Source organism: Molothrus ater, chromosome 3 (genome assembly GCF_012460135.2).
Source record: "Molothrus ater isolate BHLD 08-10-18 breed brown headed cowbird chromosome 3, BPBGC_Mater_1.1, whole genome shotgun sequence".
Taxonomy (NCBI): domain Eukaryota; kingdom Metazoa; phylum Chordata; class Aves; order Passeriformes; family Icteridae; genus Molothrus; species Molothrus ater.
In genome coordinates, this window is record NC_050480.2 from 16,355,044 (window position 1) to 16,375,177 (window position 20,134).

At 45.1% G+C, this 20,134-nt stretch overlaps 1 protein-coding gene across 12 annotated transcripts in view; it reads right to left on the bottom strand.

Annotated features, from left to right (window-relative positions):
• Window positions 1-14,629, bottom strand: part of EHBP1 (EH domain binding protein 1) — a 205,539-nt gene extending 190,910 nt beyond the window's left edge. For 6 of the 12 annotated variants that reach the window (XM_036380060.2, XM_036380059.2, XM_036380058.2 and 3 more), the window contains exons 1-2: window positions 14,398-14,628; window positions 12,918-13,330 (exon numbers count right to left, since the gene is read on the bottom strand). In XM_036380060.2, the coding sequence (XP_036235953.1) occupies window positions 12,918-13,021 (104 nt within the window). In that variant the 5' untranslated portion in view covers window positions 13,022-13,330; window positions 14,398-14,628. Of the gene's footprint in view, window positions 1-12,917; window positions 13,331-14,397 lie in introns of all 12 variants that reach the window. The other 6 variants (XM_036380065.2, XM_036380062.2, XM_036380057.2 and 3 more) reach the window with 2 other exon arrangements.
• Between the last annotated feature and the right edge of the window lie 5,505 nt (window positions 14,630-20,134).

The following is a 20,134-nucleotide window of genomic DNA, read 5'->3' on the forward strand; positions in this document are numbered from 1 at the left end:
AAAAAAAATGTACAAAATGTATCAAGTCTGCTCTGAACAAAGGAAGGTGCTAAACTGACACAGAACTATTTACATAAGGAACAAGAATAACTTTTACTACCACTTTTAGCAACTGTAAGCCTTTATAGCTTTGCAAGCTCTTCTAGTTTCAGTATTCTCAAAAATCATTCTGCTGCTTCTGGCTATGTCTGAAGAGAGACAGAGAAGACTATTGCAATTTCTCTGCTGTGACTGGGAACTTGCATTGGGATAGGAAAAAATTAAACTCCACAGCACATGTGTATATTGTGTATGCTGCATTATTCCTCCCCTTTTCACATCAGCCACCTGGAAACCCGAACATGGCACCAGTATGGAAAACCATTTACACAGATACAGTGAAGAAAATACAATGTGATGACAACAAAAGGATACATCAGCTTGAAGATATTGAAACATACTGCAGTTTTATTTGCAAAGCTATGTGTCTTAGAAAATGTTCTAAAAAGAATACTCAGAATTTTTTAATATCATATCAATATCCAGACTTTCTCTACCTGTGCCTTAAAGGTAGAAATATTTAAATAAAGCAGTTTGTTTTTATTCAGCACAGAAAAGAATTCCCAGAACACTTTAGACTTCTTTGTTCACTGTATGATTGTTACTATCACACTCACTCAAAAAGAGGTGAAATCGTGATTAGCATTCACCAAGAAAAGATGGAACCTCCCTTTTAAAACCGTTTCTGAAAGAACTGTGATTATCATGAATTCTGAAAGTGAAGCACTCATATCTGCTTGGCAAAGCCAAAGGGAAAGATGGGGGTTGTGGGACATGTATGATTGCTCAGGCACAGAAAACAGTGGAGCTGCTGCCTACAGACAAGGTCCAAGCACACATGTGCACACTGCTTGTTCAGCAAAATCAGGTCTGAAAGCTCAACGTGACACAGTGAGTTCCCATTTTAAAGAGGGCACACTTTGCCCTAAGAATTTCCCATGGTCTGGGTCAGCAAACATCTGCCTGAATAAAACACAAAAATCTGATTACAGCTGATTATGGGGATTGTATTCAATGGAAGAACAAAGTCCTGGGGGCCTGCTACAATTTTGAGTATTTCAGTAACATTAAAAGCTTCACTATTTCAAAGTTACTTATTAATTTACCAGCAAGAAGGCTTGAGGTTGTAAGGAAAGCAAGATTCCTGGCCCTGCTCAGCCCATGTGCACCTCAGCACACCTGGAAATCTCCCAGAATAACCAAGGGTGGACAAGCAAGACCTTAACCTTACTAGCAAGAGCCAGTCCTTTTGCTATTCACCATCAGCATCCGGGCTTTCCATCCCCTGAAGATGGTTCCATTACATACATTGATTTTATACATACACACCACATCTTGAACTATGTATTTGTGCTTATTATGCACAGGTGACACTTCTTTGTCATGTGTCAGCTTTCAGAAACAACTCCCCACCTTAATTTCTTTGCTGGAAGGGATGTTCAGTATAAGGAGTTAAGATCCCACCAATAAACCCCAAGCTAATCAGAGATGATATTGGCAGAAACACAAGAAGGCTCTGTGGCTGTTCCCTGAAATAATTATTTTTATTTCACACAATGGTTGCTCATATTTAAGTCTCTGTTTTTGTACCTCCAAACCCATGAGGATCTTTCTTGTTTACCCTGTACACACAGACCAGAAGACATTCAAACAGGGCGGAAAGCCTCACGTTCTGCTCCTCACTCCCCTGCTGCTTCCCCACCAGCTCACACCACCTCACAGCCCATCCTGCCCATCTCCAAGCAATGCTGAAACAAGAGAGGTGAATATTCTATGAAAAAGCTGCAAGGCTGACCATTTTAAAAGGCTTCTTAAGCCAGCAAAGAAGAAACTGATCCCACAGAAGACCTACCAAGGCTTCTCTAAGCCCATCTATGGCACAGCACAGGAGGAAGATGAGGGCAGAACACTCATTCTGTGAGGTTAACAAGGCAGCAGGTTTCTGCTTCTCTAGATCCTAATGGGGTCAGTCATAAGAGGTACTGACAGTTCTCACAATGATGTGAACACAAACAAATCAGGATAAATTTCAGTCTTCCTATAGTCAAGAATAACTCAAGATTATTTTCTTTTTTTAAAATTACAGTTCATTGACTTCACCATTAACTGCAAGTCAAGTAAGCATCCTCCTTTTAACAGCTGTTGCTAAAAGCAGTAGTATTATTCTTCCCCCTACAGCACATGATCTAGTTCCCTAAGAACAAGTTTGTCTGAAATAAATTTATTTACTGAAGTCAGCATTTTTCCCCCCAGGAGGAAGCAGGCTTTGTGTACTGTAAACGCTTTATTAGGGTCCACTCCAGATAACAAGACTGAATCTATGGGCCAAAATGTCCATATTCCTGTTTCCAGTAGGGCAACAGGAAAGGAGACAAGGGACTGTCACCTGCCACTGTACTACAACATTAGCATCTACCAGCACTACTGAAGTGACTGCTGATGGGTCAGAGGAGCACCCAGCACCAGGGCTGGATAACCCTCACACTGAAAATGCAGGTAATGCCTGGCTTTACTGCCACTTTCCCTTGCAATACAGCTTCTCCCGAGGCAGCTAGAGCAGGAGGTAGCTCCAGGAACAGATGGGGAGCAGAGAAACACAGAAATGTATCTAGCAGCTCCCTGCTCCAAAAATACACTGCACAAATGGCCACATGGAAGCACAGGCTGACACAAACCCCAATTCCAGGCACAGGGAAAGAGGCTGGGCAGCCAGCAGCTTTTGCCCTTGCAGATTCTCCAGCGTCTAACAAAAGGTGAAGGTATGGGCTTTTACCTGCAGCCATAGGGTCTGACCAAGACTCCTCTCTTCTGTCCAGAGGCCCTTTGTCACACAACCCTTGGAAATAATAGCTGGAGGTTTCCACCCCTGCAAACCTTAGTTGGAATTGCCTGCTGAGACTTTCCAATCCAAGGCTGAATTTGCTGGCCAGACAGAAATCTCAGGCGTGTTTTACATCACAAAAAAACTTTCCCTCTATGAAGCAAAGCTAAAAATAAGGGAAAGGCCCAAGGTTCAAAACCAACAACACAGCAGAAAATTTATCATAGCCACTGACAGCATGGATCCATCAACCACAACAGTGTTGTATGCCTGGAGAAAACAGGTGTCCTGGCTCTCTGCAAGGCAGGCAGCAGTGCTGGTGTGGAGCTGTGGGGCACAGGGGCTGCCACAGCCCCACAGGTGGCAGGGGATGTGTCAGGGGCAGCCCCTCACACCCAGTGCTCTGTAGGACCCTGCTGCTCTCCTGGCAGCAGCTGCAGGCTTTCAGCTTTTCCTCCCAGAAAAGAGGGGACGATGTGTGGAGGCAGAAAGGAAAAGTTGCCTTTCCCCCTCCATCCCCCAGCAGACAGGGCAGTCACAGACTAAAGAAAGCACCATGTCTCAAGCAGCACACATTTATAATTCTAGCACTATGGGTGACCACACACTCTCAATCCTCCAGCAAAACATCCCTTGATTACATCAGCGGCTACGAGAATTTAGGGTGTTAAGATTACTCTTGGTGAGCCTTCAGCTAAAAATTTTTAAAAATCAAATCCCATTTAGTATAAGGGAAAAAAAGAATCTGTGGAAAAGGAAATTATTCTTTTATTGCTTTAAGACTGTCTATCCCAGTATCTTGAACAGATATGTGGACACTGGAGCTCAGAGTAGCCATCTACAGGGAAGAAAGTAAACCATTTTAGCAGTAAAGACAAAAAAAACCACCAACAAACAAAAAAAAGCAGAGCTTACAACCCATGATTCCCTTTTCCACATGCACAAATCCCAAAAAAGGGGGGAAGGGGTGTGAAAACCCCATTGTATTTTTTAAAAAGTATCTTTCAAAAAGTGTGAACAGTAAAAACTATCCTAAATATACCTCAAAACCAAGTAATGCTGTTATAAATTCTTCCAATTTTTGTGGTATGAGAGGAAGTGGTAGAAAATAGGTCAGGCCTTACTCATTTTTAAAATTTTCTTATGTGTCAAAGATGAAGGAATGCAGGGGAATTCACTCACTCAAGAGACACTTACTCCAAGCACCCTATCCATACACACCACATCTTGAACTATGTATTTATACTATAGATTATATGTACTTATTATGCACAGGTGACACTTCTTTGTCATGTGTCAGCTTTCAGAAACAACCCCACCTTAACTTCTCTACCCAGTTAAGATCTGCTCTTGAAGAGAAAAAGTTTAAAAATCTTGTTCTCTTGAAATTTTTCACAGCTTTATGCAACTATTGCTCAAGTTACCTACAGGAAATGACAAACCACTCAATCAGTTTTCCAAGAGACAAAGAGACACAACCCTTAAAAGACAGGTACAGCTAAAAAACACAGCCAAGTAGATTTGCCCACCTGTCAGCATGACCAGAGCTGTAACCACATCAGGCGTTACCAGGAACTGTCAAAGTTAAATCCTCTGCTAATAAACCAAAGACAAATCAGCAACAGGTTGGTTTGAAAATTTACAGATCTGAGTTAGATCTTTGCTGCAAAAGATAACTTTTGACAGCTCTTTTTTGTTCTTTTAAATCTTTTCCTGTGTACTGACATAAACAAAGGGATTCAAAGTTTACTCAATGAGCAGACACAAAGTCAAGGAAATTCACAGTACTCACTGAGTGGCAGAGTACAATGTGCTGCCAACTGGATTCAATGATCCAGATTCTCCAGTTACTTCTTTCAATACAGCTCTTGGTATTAACAGTACTGGCAATGCAAATACTCTTCCCAAGCACAGCTGGGAGAGGAAAGTTAGTTTATGGCACCGGATGTAGAAGCAGAGGCATCACTGCATCAGCCTTAGCTCTAAAGAAAGGTCAGGACAGCTATCATCCTAGGGCATCAGGCAGCAACATACCTAATGGAAGAGCTGGCTTAGGGAATGTCTTTTGTCTGCCCAGCCTAGGTGAAAGGTGATGGGGCTTGTCCCAACAGGAGCAGCTGAATTTACACTCCCAGCAGAGCTGCACCCATCAGAAGCCACATCTCCCACCACAGCAGCCAGTGCCACCCATCCTGCAGCCCCAGACAGCTCTGACCTGTCCTACAGCACCAAGGCAGCTCACAGCACTTCTTTGGTGAGAAAAGAAGCCACTGAACATGAAGGGTGGCTGCTCATTACAGGTGCTTGTGGAGGTGGCACACAGGAAATGAGCAGCAGTAATACAGGAGCCAAAACTGATGTGGTAGGAGAGTCTTAAAATACCCTGGATTGCTCTAATTCAGTTGTTCCTGGAACTAGAAATTATTTTGCCTTTGTGATGTTTGGTCAGCACCAAAGTCATTTTTCAAAACAGATCCATTGGAAATGAAAGGTTAGAGCTGCTTGTGTGCTGTTAAGCTGATACAGCAGCTCACCCAAAACAAAGCCCACAAAACACTGCAGGAGCGTGCACATGAAATAAAACCCCAAACCAGTTTGTGCTAAAATAAATACACAGAGCCACAGAAACTGCAGCTCAGCAGCTGCAGACAGTTAAGCAGCTGCAGAGCCTGGCCACAGCTTTGGAGTAATTCTCAAGAAAGTCTCTTTAAATAATAAATTAGAAACAAAAAAAGAGCCCCCAATAATGACTCTCCACTACAAAGAGAGCCTCAACAGCCAAATGAGAATTATTTCTGCACTGCTCATCTTTACAGGTTTGCAGGCAGCGAGAAACTGTAGTTCAGAAGGGCACACACTTCTGATTCATCTCAAAAGCTTGTGCACTTTGAAGCCCTACAGTGACAGCACAGGGCACTGACTCGGGATCTGGGTGATTTAGCTGAAGCACTCCTAAGATGCTCTTGCCTGCAGCTGTGGCTCATCTCACCGCTCTGGCAGATTTTCCTCCCCATTGCATCAGGGCAGCATAAGGGAGGTGTGCCTGCTCCTCAGCTGCTGTAGTTCACACTCACCTCACAAATGGGAACTGAAGTTGATGGCACTTAATACTAACACACCTCACAGGCTCACTGTCACCCTGCCTCTGCCCCAGGGCAGAACACGACTGCTGCTTAGGGACAGTGACATCCCGCTCCACTTCTGAATCCAGAAAACCTCATGAGTCAGAGCCTTGGACAAGCAATGTTAGTTATGGTTCTGCTAATTTTAGCTCGTGCTTTACCCACAGTTCCCAAATCCCTGCAATGCCTCTCCAGGTGCCAACAGCCACAGCTACCCTATACCTCAAGTGCCAAACACACAGCTTCCAGATGAGAGGCTCTGGTGCACTTACAGAAACTGTACGCTGCAGAAAGACATTTTTCAAATAGAGACAAGAGGAAGAAAACAAGGACAGCTTTATTTACCCTACTGCTCTGCGCATATCTTAATAGGAACAAAAGTTCATCTGCACAGTTCCTGTGTTTCAGAGTCCACTCCAGGACACACAAGACAGACTTTGTGCAGAGGGTAGCTCAAGGAGTGTCCCACAAGGTAGCAAACAGTCTGCAAGGGCCAGCTTCTACCCCAAGGAGTGAAAGGAGAGAGAGGGGCAAGGGAAACAAACACACACTTCACACACTCTCCTCAGAGTAAACTGGGAAAGCTTTTAGAAGTAAATAAACACACACACACACCCACCCCCATATTCTCAGAAAACCACCCAAGCAGAATGCTTTTACTACCGTAGCTGAAGGGTTTGTTTTATAAGAGTAGTTTCCCCAGATTTAGTCAACCTTACCAGCCTCCTCCTCCTCCTCCTTCTCTCCTTATTCACACTGAACTGTGAAAGGGACTTCAGCTCTCTCCAACCAATTAAAAACTAATTGAAGCAACAGACTGGCACTATACAGCCTGAGCAGTCTAAGAGATGGCAGACTCAGCTCATACGAGGCCTACACAATGTCATAATATTTCATTTTATTTCACCTCCTAGCACAAAGAGCTGAGAAGAATATTCACATGGATCCAACCCTAAAAAACAAATTGAAATCTTTATTGCAGTTCAAGTAACTCACTGGGTTCAAATGAACAGCACACGTTCTTTATTGCCTGTGTGCACCACAAAGCCTGCAGGAATAGAGCAAGGTTTTATTTGTTCCAAAAGCTCCGTGAGGAAGTTATGCAAACACACAGTTTCTCTCTCAGAAGGTAAAGCTATGTTAGAACACAAGTTAGTGCATTTTATTCATTCAAGGAGACATCTTCACCACTCTGACCATTAAAATGAAATATGTCTACAATTGGATATAATCAAACTTTTTCTGCTTTTGCTAATTATTTTTGTTACTGATAGGACAGGAAACAAGGAATTGCTGAAAAGAAATGTGTCTTTCAGAGACAAACAAAATTCAGAACAAGTATTTATGCCAAATCTTTCGACCCTACAGATCCTAAATTTGTGCCTGCAGCTATCAATGCATTCTTTTAGAAACTGGTCACAGAGACACAAGCACTCTTAAAACATTGCTGCAAATAGAAAATGGGTATAAATGTGCAGCACTGACAACCTAAAAAGTCATCAGCAAGAAAGACTTCACAAACACTCATACCTTTCCTACCAAAATTTTTTTGCTGCCAATATGCAGCCGGCAATTCTGATGAGAAATCCCTGATTTGTGGTCCATGGAACAGACCTGAGGCTGTAAAAAGGTTTAGGAGGGGAGCCGGGCAAAGTAGGGAAGGAAAGCAGCTGGCATTAAGGAATTGGGATTCATAGACAACCTCCTGACAGAAGTCAGGTGGAGTCCATAAGAGCAAACCTGGGTTTCTGCAATGAAGGATTTTCTTTTTGATACAAAGAAGAGAGACCCAAAATGACAGAGGAGAATCGCCTTTGTGTGTGGACAGTAAATGTGTTTTAATTGACTGCAGCAAGAAAGAGAGAAGACAGCTGTAAGGCAGCTGGTGGTGATTATTTGGAAAGAGTATGTTTGACACACAGTTTAAGCCTTCAAAAAATCCTCAGTCAAAACCAGAAATGAATGGCAAAGAAAATGTTGAAGTGTATTTGTAAATGGAGATTATTTAGTGTGGAATTAGAACTCAATAAAAAGTATAAGGACAGAGTACAATTTCATTGAGAAGAACAGAAGATAAAACACAGGAGAAATTGCATGGTGCTTTCCTTGCACAAGTTATATATACTACAGTACACCTGTATCACCAACACCCCAATCTGATCAAAAACTCTGCAGAGCAAGCCCGCAACACAACAGCACAGTGCACAGCAAAACGAATCCAAAGAGATTCAATATGATCACCCTTTATAGTCAAATGCACTTAGGGACTCAGGAAATCCCCTCCAACAACCGTGCAAAACAAGAAAATTACGTGAGCAATGTGACAGCCTGACCCCATGCAGGCAAACAAGGATTCTAAAGCAACCAGTTAAGCCTAGTTCTTCTGGTGGCCTTTGGCACTGATGGGTTTGCTGGAAAGCAGCAAGCATGAGGCAGGCAGATCAGTGTGAACGGTGCAATCTCAAAAAGCTCATTTCTCTCCCATGCACAATGCATGCCAAATCTTAAGATTCCTGCAGCATCCAGTTATGAAACTACAATAGAGGAGGAAAACAGATGGCTAAAGCCTTTTGGGAATAAAAAAAAAAAAAAAAAAAAAAAAGATTAAGCCTTACTTCATTTCCAAAAGAGAAATATGTGTATTTGAAAAGAGAGAACCTACTTCAGACCATACCTAATCGATATAAAAATAGGCAACTTGCCTCATGGACATGGACATGAAGCCAGTCTTCAGTTAAAGCTTCTGAACATATGAAAAGTTTAACCCTTTTAAACATCATGGCCCACCATATTTATAAGCAGGATTTAAAAGCAAAGCAGTTCATGTAAGAAATGACAGACATTACAAACATTGTACAAAAATAACATTTTTCTTTATCTCTCAAGCAACTCCTGAACACAAATCCTGTATAAAAGCCTCTATGTTTACTCTTTTCCAGCCTTTGTAAACAGTTAGCACCTATGTTCAGGTGAGCAGCTTTCTTGCTCATAAAAGCATCCAATGAGGAATGACAAGTTAGGAACTTGGCAGCCTGAATTCTCTCAATTCAGCCATTCTCTGTGGAAACCAGTCAGTATTACATTTGAAGTCTCTGTTGAGTTCTTGACTTGTGAGATACCACACAACAATAAGGAAATAAAAAAAGCCACCCTAAAGAGCTCATGTGTTCAGCAGTAGATGTTTCAGCAGCTCTATAAAACTGCTATCAGAGCTTCAGGTCCAAGTACTACAACTGATCTGTGGTCCAAAGGAGAAGTTTCCTCCTCTGCTGAGCCTGGATCTCAGACAAGCCTCGACTCAGCTGCCAGAACAGAGGCCTCCAGTAGCTGGGCAGCCCCAGGTTACACGAGAGATTCGTGCTGGGCTGGCAGCTTGAACCAGGATCAACACGAGCCCGGGGCTTCTTCAAACTGGCAGCAAAGCCAAAGGCACCCCAAACAGGGCCTGACACCAATGTTCAGGAATTGCACTGGGGTCCCAGCACAGGTCACAGCATTCCAGCTGCCAGGGATGCCCAGCACACTCCTGCCCCACACAGCAACCCTCTGCCCTGACAGCACAGAGCAGGGAATACAGCTGTTCTGTACAAGCACAAGCAAAATGAATGAGGCTGATTTCTGGTTTTATTCAATGACTCTGCACTGAGGATAAGCACTGAATTAACTCCCTGGTGTCGCATGTGGTCCTTTCAGGCCAGGGCTGCAGTTCACTGGTGAGGCTCTGTGGAAAATCCTGAGCTGCCCCAGCTTAGTCCAAGGGTAAATGGAGGATGACACACTCCAGCACCTGCAAGCAAGCACCCTTCAAAAAATCAACTGCTTATATGATTAATGCAAAGTACTATGTTTTTGCAATAGCAGGAGTCACTAATCCATATTAAAGACCAAGACTACATCTGTTTATTTATTTATTTTTAATGAAAGGTTCTAAATAAACCAACTGTTCAATTTTTCAAAGGTACTGAGCAGCCACAATAATTAGGTCTGGGTCAGTGGGAGCTGCCAAAATGCCACAGAAGTGACTCAGTCCTGTTAATTATCTGAAAAATAAGGAACAGTGACAACACTGGACACTCCATCATGACCTATCTCCCCCAAACACACCACCAAAGAAAAGCAATCATTTGTGAGTGGCTGTCTGTAAGCATTGGTAGGGACAAGAATTAGAAATTATAGGCAGGAGAAAAAGCAAGGAAAGGTTTCGGCCCAATTTGGTCAAATGTTTAGAGATAATATAATCCTTTAAAAAAGTGAAGCAGCAACACTACAGCAGTGGCGACTTCTCACAGTGCCAGGAGAATGCCAGAAAAAAAAAAAGAACAGGAGCTATTTTAAACACTAAGTTTAAAAAAATAAAAAAACTAAAAAAACCAACCAAACAAAAAACTCCAATCAATACAAGTCCAGAGGAAACAGAGTATTAAAGCCAACCAGAAATTCACCCAACCTTGCACACCATCCACAATCAGTACAAAAATCTTGTAACACACAAGTCTTTTTCTGAAGAGTCAGACAAATGCAAACCTAACAGAAGATAGCAGTTCACAAAAAGGAACACAGCCTGTTTTGGTCATGCACAATCCTTGCTCACAGACACTTCTCAGTTCCAGTGTGTTTATGACTGTGTTGTCATTTACTTTAAAATATGAATGGAGCATTCTTTTCCTCCAGAAACACTGCATTGTTAAAATGCCAGTACATTAAAATAACTTACTGCTTACTACATTTCAATCAAACAAACTACAGACTACAGCACTGACACTTAATATATATTGAGTGCTTTCAGCAAGAGCAGCATATGGAGTTCATTTCTTGTGTTTTGTTCTCACATGGGCCAAACTCAGAGGCAAGACTCAGATGAAGCAGTGATCCTTTGGGCACGCACAGAAACTGTATCTTCTCCAAAGTCAGGGAAACACTTAGTTGAAGGCTCTCAAAATACATAAATATTTAACCCTTCATTTCTATAGAAGTTTGATTTATGGCAGAAATACAGTATTTTAGGTTGCATGCTTAAAGAACATTTTTTGTTAAGGTTCTCAAAATAACAGGAAGCAGAATCAAAAAGCTTACAGTCAAAGGACTTTATGAATTATGTTTTTCCCCATTGTGATTTTTCCTAGAATTCATCCACATTTCACCACCATACTGTTCCTTTGTAATAACCAACACAAGCACTGATCTTGTCTATATTTAAACTCAAGAATGTAGAATGAAGGTTCAGAAGGACGACCTTTTTGCAAAAAATTAGTTACATATCTGAGGTTTGGAATGGCTCTCTCACTACTGCATACACAGACATTCTGCTAGGTGGGCACTCTCAGTTATGACTAACCAATAAGCTGCCTGTTTCTAAAATAATAACATACTTCACAAGAGAACTTTTGTGTATGACTTTTTCTTAAACCAAGGAAAGGTTAGCTGCAATTCCAATGCAAATATTCCCCTGCAGGATTTATACTTTAGTGCTGAAGCATCCTGCAAATTCTCAGCAACGAGTGAATCAAAATGAAAATGAAACCTAAAATACCTTCATTAATGCAAAGAGAACATAAAAAGAAATAAACCCAACTGCTGAAATAAACCTGATCAACTAAAGTTACTGCGGAAAACTCCTTGGCCTCTTTGGGACAGCAGACCCCATAAGATAATCAGGACAGCTTCTTTCAACTTCTACAGTGTTTCCATTTGTAGTTTACTCTGTGAAAGCAAGTTCAACTTCCAGAAAAATTCTGTTTCTTAAACATCCTAAGCATGAAGACAACTTGCTAAAAAAATCCAAAACATTTAACCTGACAGTGCTCCTTTAAGACAGAGCAGTGTGCAGCCTTCCAGCATATTTGACAGAGATTTCCTACTCCAAGAGATAGAATTTAAATTTGTAGAGGCAATTACTCATAACCAGTGAAAGCAGCCAATGCATGTGCCAAACTTGCCAACAAGAAGAAAGGCCAAGTATTAGAAAGGAGGCTGCAGTTTATTACAAGGCAATTTGAACATCTCAGTCCACGAGGTCTGGAAAGTATTTTCTTCATCCCCTAACACTACATGCTCACACTAATGTGAGGAATTATGTCAGTAATATCAATATTCCAAACATATAGAACAGCAGTTAAGTATTTATATAATGGAGATCTTCCCCTGACTACTTAAAAGCTGCTTCTAGTCTTGCCTAGCAGATTTATTTAAGCTCATTTTACACAGGAAAGATGATGTGCCAGACCCATACCATTAACTGCTGTCTAGTCAGCTCCAAAGCCATCCAACTGGACCACCATCGAACAAAATTCCTGTCTCATTAAACAAACACCTTAAGGCAATTCCCAAGGACCTGCCTCTTGCCCCTTCCTGTTAAAAAAGACAGAAAGGAAAAATGGAAAAGAAGAAAGAGAAACATGACCTCCTCAGGTAAGGAAGTCAAAAACCAAAACGGGCATCCAACCCATGTGTCCCATGACCACCATGTCCAGGACTGATCTCCAATGCCCCCGTCAAACAACTCAAGGGTCAGCAGATAACCCTCAGCATCACCAAGCTGAATTGGCAGCTGGAAAAGACTTCATGGGAAACATTTAAAAAAAACAATAAAAACCAAACAAAAAGCCCCACTAAAAACCCAAAACTGACAAACAAAGCCCCACCAAGTCACAGATGAGAGCTAACAAATGTAGCCTCCTCTGCAAGGTAAAAACAATGCCAGCCCAGAAAATCAATAGTACAGAACAAATCCAGCAGGTCCAGGGTAACCACACAGCAAAGCCAGCACTCACTGGGAAAGACAAGCAGCTCATGCAGCTGCTTCTGCAATGGGCTGGCAAGAGAAGGTAGGGGGATGCAAGAGCATGCACCTACCACACAATACACAGTGAGCAACATTTCCTATTTCAGCACCAGCAACTTACTCCATTATTTTTTACACATGAGCTGCTTCTTACCATTTTTTGGTGCACTCAACCATCAGTTCCTGGTAAGAGGCCACAAACTGGAACTTGGATGCATGTTTCCCAACACGCTGCAGTCTTTTCCAAACTGAAGCCATGGTGGTGAGAAACACCAGTCCTCTTACACAGCAGCAACTGCGTGAACACCAACGTTGGTTTCAAAGAGCGTGTGTGCTTGATACTAGCAGGTTTATATACAGACACAGTAAAAAGAGTGTGGGAGAAACTTGACGGGATGTCTACAATCCATATTCTGCCTCTCCCCTCCTCAGGGTAAATCCCAGTCTAGCAGAATGGCTCATCACTGGCCAGGAGCAGCATGCAGTAGCAGTAGACAGGTAATGGAAAAGAAGTTCTCTCATGGAACCATCATTCTTCACACAGTAGATGAAGGGAAGACTGTAGGACTGGAAGACAAATAATACAGGGAGAAGAGACAGCATTGGTTAATACACTTCTCACTAAGTGCTGCAATTGCACGTGATCTCCTACCTCTCAAAGAACTATAAGCAACCACAAGAACACAGCCCTTTCCTGTTGTCATCTACACCCCCCACAACCCCAATTAAATAAATAAATAAATAAAAATACTGCAGCAATTTCAGGAATTCAAACCACGAGACTATTCGGAAACATATCAACATATCCTATTATCAGCAACATCATAACTGGCAACAACAACAAAAAAGGGCAGCTCGGGGCCACACGGAATCCTTGTGAAGCATCTCCGGGAAACAGTGCAAAGTGGCTGAGGTGCTGCCAACATGCACCCAGAGGGAGGGACACCGGGAGATGAAGTTCTTTGTCTTGATGACAAAAGGTGTAACAGTTGTTTCCTCTAACACACCTCCCGCTTTCATCTCTCTGTCCAAAGAGAAGGATCAGCCAAGAAGACAGAAAGGGAGTTGTTGCTGCTCAAATGCCTGTGCCAGGGTGAGGAAGAGGACGAGAGAGGAAGGGGCATTTCCCGAGTCCTGGCTACCCAGGATTCCCCATCTTCCTCGCTGCATCATATTGAAATGGAAATGTCTCTCCATCCTGCACTGAGGAATGATCATCAGGGAAGTGAAAAGGGAGAGGAGAAACCCAGGTGGGTCTCCTCCCTCGAAAGGAAAGCAGCATCTGCGCTGGGTGCGGGGGAAAAGCCTCTTCATTACGAATAGAGGGAAGCCCAAGCTGGCCGCAGCTGGCGAGAAGTCAGGGTAGGATGGCATCAGAGCTGGAGAGGAGGATACCTGAAGTGGAATGGCCCCCGGGAGAGAGGGTCCCCAGGGAGCCCGGGGCGAGGAGCACCCCGCTCCGCCTCAGCAGCCCGTGTCACCTCCGCGCCCAGCCCGCCGGGGCAGCGCCCCCCGCCCTTGGCCGGGAGCCGGAGCCGTTTAAAAATTAAAACGCCACCGGCGGGGAGCAAGGAGGGGAGCGGCGGCCTCGGGAGCGGCGGGAGGGAACGGGCGGCTCCCCGTGCGGCACTCACCTGCCGCCGGCTCCTCGCGGGCGGTCCCGCCGGGCGGGCGCGCTGGCACCACACGGCAGGCGAGAGTCAGTGCTGCCGCTGCCCATTACTGCAGCAGCCCCGCCGCCGGCAGCGCCCCGCGGCTGTCCCCGTCCTCCCGCAGCCTCATGGCGAACACGGCTCCCCCGCCAGTCTCCGCGCCGGCCGGGCAGACAGCGCGGGTCGCAGCGCACCTCACGCTGCCACCATCGCCCTCCTGCCGGCGCTGCGCGGCGCCTCGCCTCGCCCCGGCCCGCCGCTCCCCCGCCCCCGCCGCGCGCCAGGGCCCCGCCCGCGCCGCATCATTGGCCCCGCCGCGGGCCTTCCGCGGTCCATTGGATGTCTCGCCTGCCAATCATCTCGCGCAGCGGAGGAGGGAAGTGGTGACAGGCGAGGGCTTCGCAGATCCTCATCTCCCGCCCCCAGCCTACTCTGATTGGTCGCAGAGCTCGAGAAGGCGGGGCTCTCCTGAGGAGGGGCTACTCGATAGGTCAGCGCCGCCGTCTGTCAGCGGCACTTCCTAAAGCGGCGGGGGGGGGCACGGCGCGAGGGGCAGGGGCGTGGTTCCGCCGCCGCCCCCGGGACTCGCCACCGCCCCAGGGTCGGGGAGCGGCGGGAAGGGAAGGGCCGGGGCAGGGACGCAGGGAGCCGGGAGCCGGGAGCCGGGAGGGGAACAGTGGTGCCTCCCGTGAGGCGGGCGCGGGGAGACTGAAGGCAGCGAGCGGCCGCGGATGGAGGCGGCTGGAGGGGAGGAGGAACCGCGGCGAGGGACAGTCCCCGCGCTGGGCCCGCCTTGGGGAGGGGGCGGTCAAACGCCAGGCTTGACCCAAGTCCTGCCGCACAGGCCCCGCTCCTGGGGGGGCTCCGGAGCTCGGCTGTGGCTGGGAAACTGGTGGGAGTTAAATACCGCAGGCAGGACGATGTTCCTTTGCTGACTTAACCTGCATGCTCAGGGAACGGCACCCAGGCGGCGGGGGCTGGATGTTGTGCGCAGTTCGATGTAAAAGTGTCTGCAAGGGAGAACGGAGCTGTGAGAGGGGCGGTCTCCGTGGGATGCGGCTCTGAATTCCCCCTGGCCACGCTGGCAGAACGCTTCTCCTGCACTGCAGTGCCATGAAGGAGGTGTGGGGACCCAGATGCAAACCCTCGGTGCTGGGTTCCAGCAATAATCTAAAATTAACCCGTGGCTTACTCTTGTTGCCCACGTGCCCTCTGCACACCCCTACACGTGTGTTCAAGTTTGGGATCCCAAAGCCCCATTTACCCTAGGTGAATTCCAGAGTCAGGGTAGTACTCTCTGGGTGCTTGCGTGATCTCTGGGAGCTAATCCTAAACCTATCAGCCATCCAAGTCAGAAACTAAGCCAGCTATCAAGTGGAAGCACAGGGAAATAAGGAAGATAATGCAGTGGAGCTCTGAGAGCAGCTGTAAAATTGAAGCCTCGGGGCTTTGCAGTCCTCTCTCTTCTTTCCCATGACAAACCGAATGGGGTCCAAGCCTGATCCGCAGTCTGGAAAGCTCCATATCCCAGTGTTTTCCTCCTTTCCCCTAAGCTGCCTCTCACTGTTGTGGCATATCGCAGAGGCTGCCAGCATTCAGTGGCTGGAATGAAAGGAGAGAAAGAATGACTCTGTGGATGGCCACAGGCCTAAGCTGAGCTAAGTTACTTCAGAGAGGTTGAATATTTGGGCTATTGAAAAAGTCAGCCCTTTGCTTATAATGCATTACTCTTCATCCTTTACGCCAGCTGCCAGAGGGTGTGCACTTGGAGCTGTCCTGGAAGAGGCAGTGATTCTCCATTTTTTAAAGTGTTACACTGAAATGTTGCAGACAGTTGTACTACTCATACAGATTTTCTTGGAAAATCCTTTTTTCTTTCCCCTGAATATTTTTGAAGTTGAGCAAAAAGATTTGAAGATTTTGTACATTTGTCATAACATATCTTGTCCCAGTTTTGCCACTGGTCTATACACACAGAGTAATTCCAACACACTTGAGGGAGACATCATTGGGCTTTTTAAGTGCATATCACCTGCTTAGGATTTGGGAAATGAGGCCAGGATTTCCAGAGCACATCACACTGAGAACATGCAGTATGGAGCACACAAATGCTTGGTTCTGACTTTGAAAATACCAGATGGAAAACTGGCAGCTGTGAAGTGGATCAAGCAAGGCAATTTAAAATTCCAGTGACCCTGAGGAGAGCCTTGGTTCTTCATACCAGAGAAATATCAAGTAATCAGTTGTGCTGATTTTATTTCAGAAGTTGTCTTTATTCTGAGTATATTACCAAAAGTTAATCCGTGAGCTTCTCTGATTTATCTCCTGAATAACCTGCAGCACCCAGGCTAATTCCTAAGACATACCTTGACCAAAATCTTACTTTCCTCAAACTGAGATAGACATTTTCTGTCCAGTGGAATAAACACAGGAGGTCTGGTGGTTTGTTCAGTGACTTGTGTTTCAAACATCATTATTTATTAACATTTTCCATTTCCTTCATAGCTTTTGGGTTCAAGTTACACCAGGCTGGGAGGTACACAGCATAAGGCTGCTTTTGCCTTTGTTGTGTGGGGAGAAATATAACACAAGCAATTATCCTACCTGTTATCTATTTTACAGTTTTTAAGAGCAGCCATCCTCAGTTCTTGTGATTTTGGGAAAAGCCTTAGGAGATTTCAAAGGGTGAGAGGAATTACTGTGGGAGGAAGGGCGAGATCTTCAGCTGCAGATTGGAAGCTAGAGGCCACCACAGCATTCTCAGGTTACTGGACTGAGTCTTGCACCAGACCAGCTCAAAACCTCTTGTGACTTCTGCTGGCAGCTCAGAGCCCAGAGGAACCAATAAATGGCAAAAAGGGATTAGCAAGGACATGGATGCAGAGCCCCAAAGCTCCTCCTTGGATCAGAGCACTCAGATGGGTCAGCAAGGAGCCCCCGTGTTGACTTCATTTCCATGCTGCAAACATCTCTTGACTGGTCCTGCTGGCCACAAGCCTGGTTTGTGACAATGACCCAGCTCAAACCAATGCTCAGCTCAGGATCTGAGCCAAGCTTTGGGGAAATGGTCACATTTTTACTTAATCCAATATTATGAGCTTGAAAACAAGCAAAGCTGGTTACACCAATGTACCCAATGCTCTCCTTTAAGGTCAGTAGCTGAGTAAACAACTCGCGTGTGACTCCCAGAAGGGTCCTTCTGATTACAAAAAAAAATGGTGCTTCACTTTATGTACAGTGTCAAATCTCTTCTGCAAGCAGGAAGAATAGTCATGTGATGAATAGGGAGGTGCTGTTTTATTATTTAACAGGTATGACACAATTATTTAAACCATATGTGCATCACATCTGCTGCCTTCCTGCTGCCTTCCTTGCCTATGGAAGGACACCTGAGGAGGTGTATTTGTGTATATTTGTGTTGTTTGTGTATCGTCTGTGTTGTCTTGGAAGAGGCATGGGACGAATGCTTAGAGCTGCTCAAGCTGGGAGCTTGGTGGGGCTGCCCAGGGAAGCCCCAGAGCAACCTGACCCTGTTCTTTATAAGCAGCTGGTTTCACCAAGGACACCCTTACTATCCAAAAACTCATGCTCTGTGGCTCCTCTTTTCCCCTTGCTATCTCAACACTCAGACTCCCCCACAATCTTCACAGAAATCCCTGTGTATTTTTTTTTTTTCTGGATTTTGCCTCTGTTCCCTGGCTTTGACTGATGGTGGAAGAATTCAAGCTTCCTGGCCCAAGTAGAGAGATGATCTATGCTCTATTTCTGTTATTCTCTGTCAAGCTTTTACGCTCTCCAGCCTCTCCCTTATCCTTCAACGCCTCGTCATCAGCATGACTAAGGACAGGTTGTTCACCAATCAAGAAATGACCTTTGCTAGGAATAGCTGTCATAAATCTCCATTTCCTTGTCCTTCTGTGCATGAGCCTGCAGAAATGTCACTGAGGAAATCAAGGAATTGGGTTATGTCAGATTTGCAGAACATTCCGCTTTCAGAGGCAAAGGTCTGTGTACATGAGGTTACCCACACCTGCCACGTTTCAATCTCCTCATATTTCTAGATCCCATCAAACCTTTGATTCCCTGTTAATGAAAGCACTGGAGAATTTGTGCTGACCTCAGTAATATGTGTAAAGTACCACCCTCCTGCTCCCAACATGTCCCTAACTGGTGCTTGACACCTTAACATTCCCTTCTCTAACAAGTAACATTACATTGTCTGCTCTTTTTTGCTTCTTCACATCCCAACACTAATTTAAAAATCCAAATATATATATATATATATATATATATACACATAACAAATCATAATATACATGGGGGAAAAAAAGGAATTTTTAAATCCTCCCTTCTTCATTTGTTTCTTGTTTGTTGCTGATAAAATTCCACTCAGATGTCATTTCACATGGTCTGGTATCACCCAGCAGCCATTCTGTATTGGAGGGAATAATGTTTTGAATATTCCCTCTCCTAAATATCAGTGACAGTTGAAAGGGTTTTGTGTGTGCAATATCCCATTTTATTTGTGCTCAGAAAGCTTGACTTTGAGACTGGCAGCTGGGAAAAGGCAATTCCCACATTGCAGAACCAGACAGCCCAGCTCCTATCACAGCCTAGACTGAAAGCAGATCATTTCAGCAATATTCCCTTAAGCTGTGTTTAAGGCACAAGGCACAGAAACACCACCATTTGTTCTTGCCTTGCCAGCAAAAGCAGTAGATTTTGGGATGCACTCTGGTGGGTTTGTGTTTTGTTACTGCTCTTGCCCAGGCTGAGGCAGGCAGCCCAGCCTGGCTCTTGCCTCTGGACCAGCTCACCCATGCAGCATTCCCAGCCCAAGCCAGATCCCAGCAGAGCTCTGTACAGGCACCCACCCTCTGAAACCTCCAAATCCAGAGCCTGCCCCCTTGGAAAGCCCTGCTGCCAAAAGCAATCTGCAGAGCTATGGGCTGGGGTAACTCACCAGCCCCCCTTTCTTATGGATTGTTTGTTCTCCCACTCCTTGCTGTGGCTGGAGCCTGCACTTGTATGTGGTGAGACCCTGTTGTGCCTCCCCTCCTGACTCTGTGCCAGAGGGGTACCCAAAATGCCAGCTCCCTGAGTGACAGCCTCATGTCACAGTCCTTTGCTCTCCTGTGGCCAGCTTCATTGTGCCACCCCAGAGGCACCAGGTACCCCCTGGCCTGCTCCTCTTAACCCCACTGCCCAACGTCTTGTAGGCAAAGGATGGTTCAGAAAAAGAGCAGATGAAAAACATCCTCACCTGTGTTTCCTCTCTCTCCCCTCTCTTGTCTGGCTGACATTCTTCCCAAACCACTCAGCAGTAAAGGGCACCTTGTATTTATCTGCAGAGGAGGTCAAGGACAGGAGTCTCATTCCTGAAATGCAGAAGTCACAATGCAATTCAGCCTGTGGAAGCAAGAGAAAAGATGGGGCATTGATGGTGGAGACCCCATGCCACAAAAAGTATTTTCCAGATCAGAACACTCTGGATTAGTGATGTTTTCTCCAAATTTATTATCAACTCAGCTGTCAGTCAGCTTGCAATGGTCTGAGTTTTGCCATTACCTTTTGATACCCATTAAATTGCTTACACCTTCTAATAGCCCTTGCTTCTCTCTTCTCAAAAAAAAAAAAAAAAAATCGAAAAAACAAAAGAAGCAGCCAGTATTTTGTCCATAAATAGCAACTTTCAATTTTTTTGTCATGCTCAGTGTCT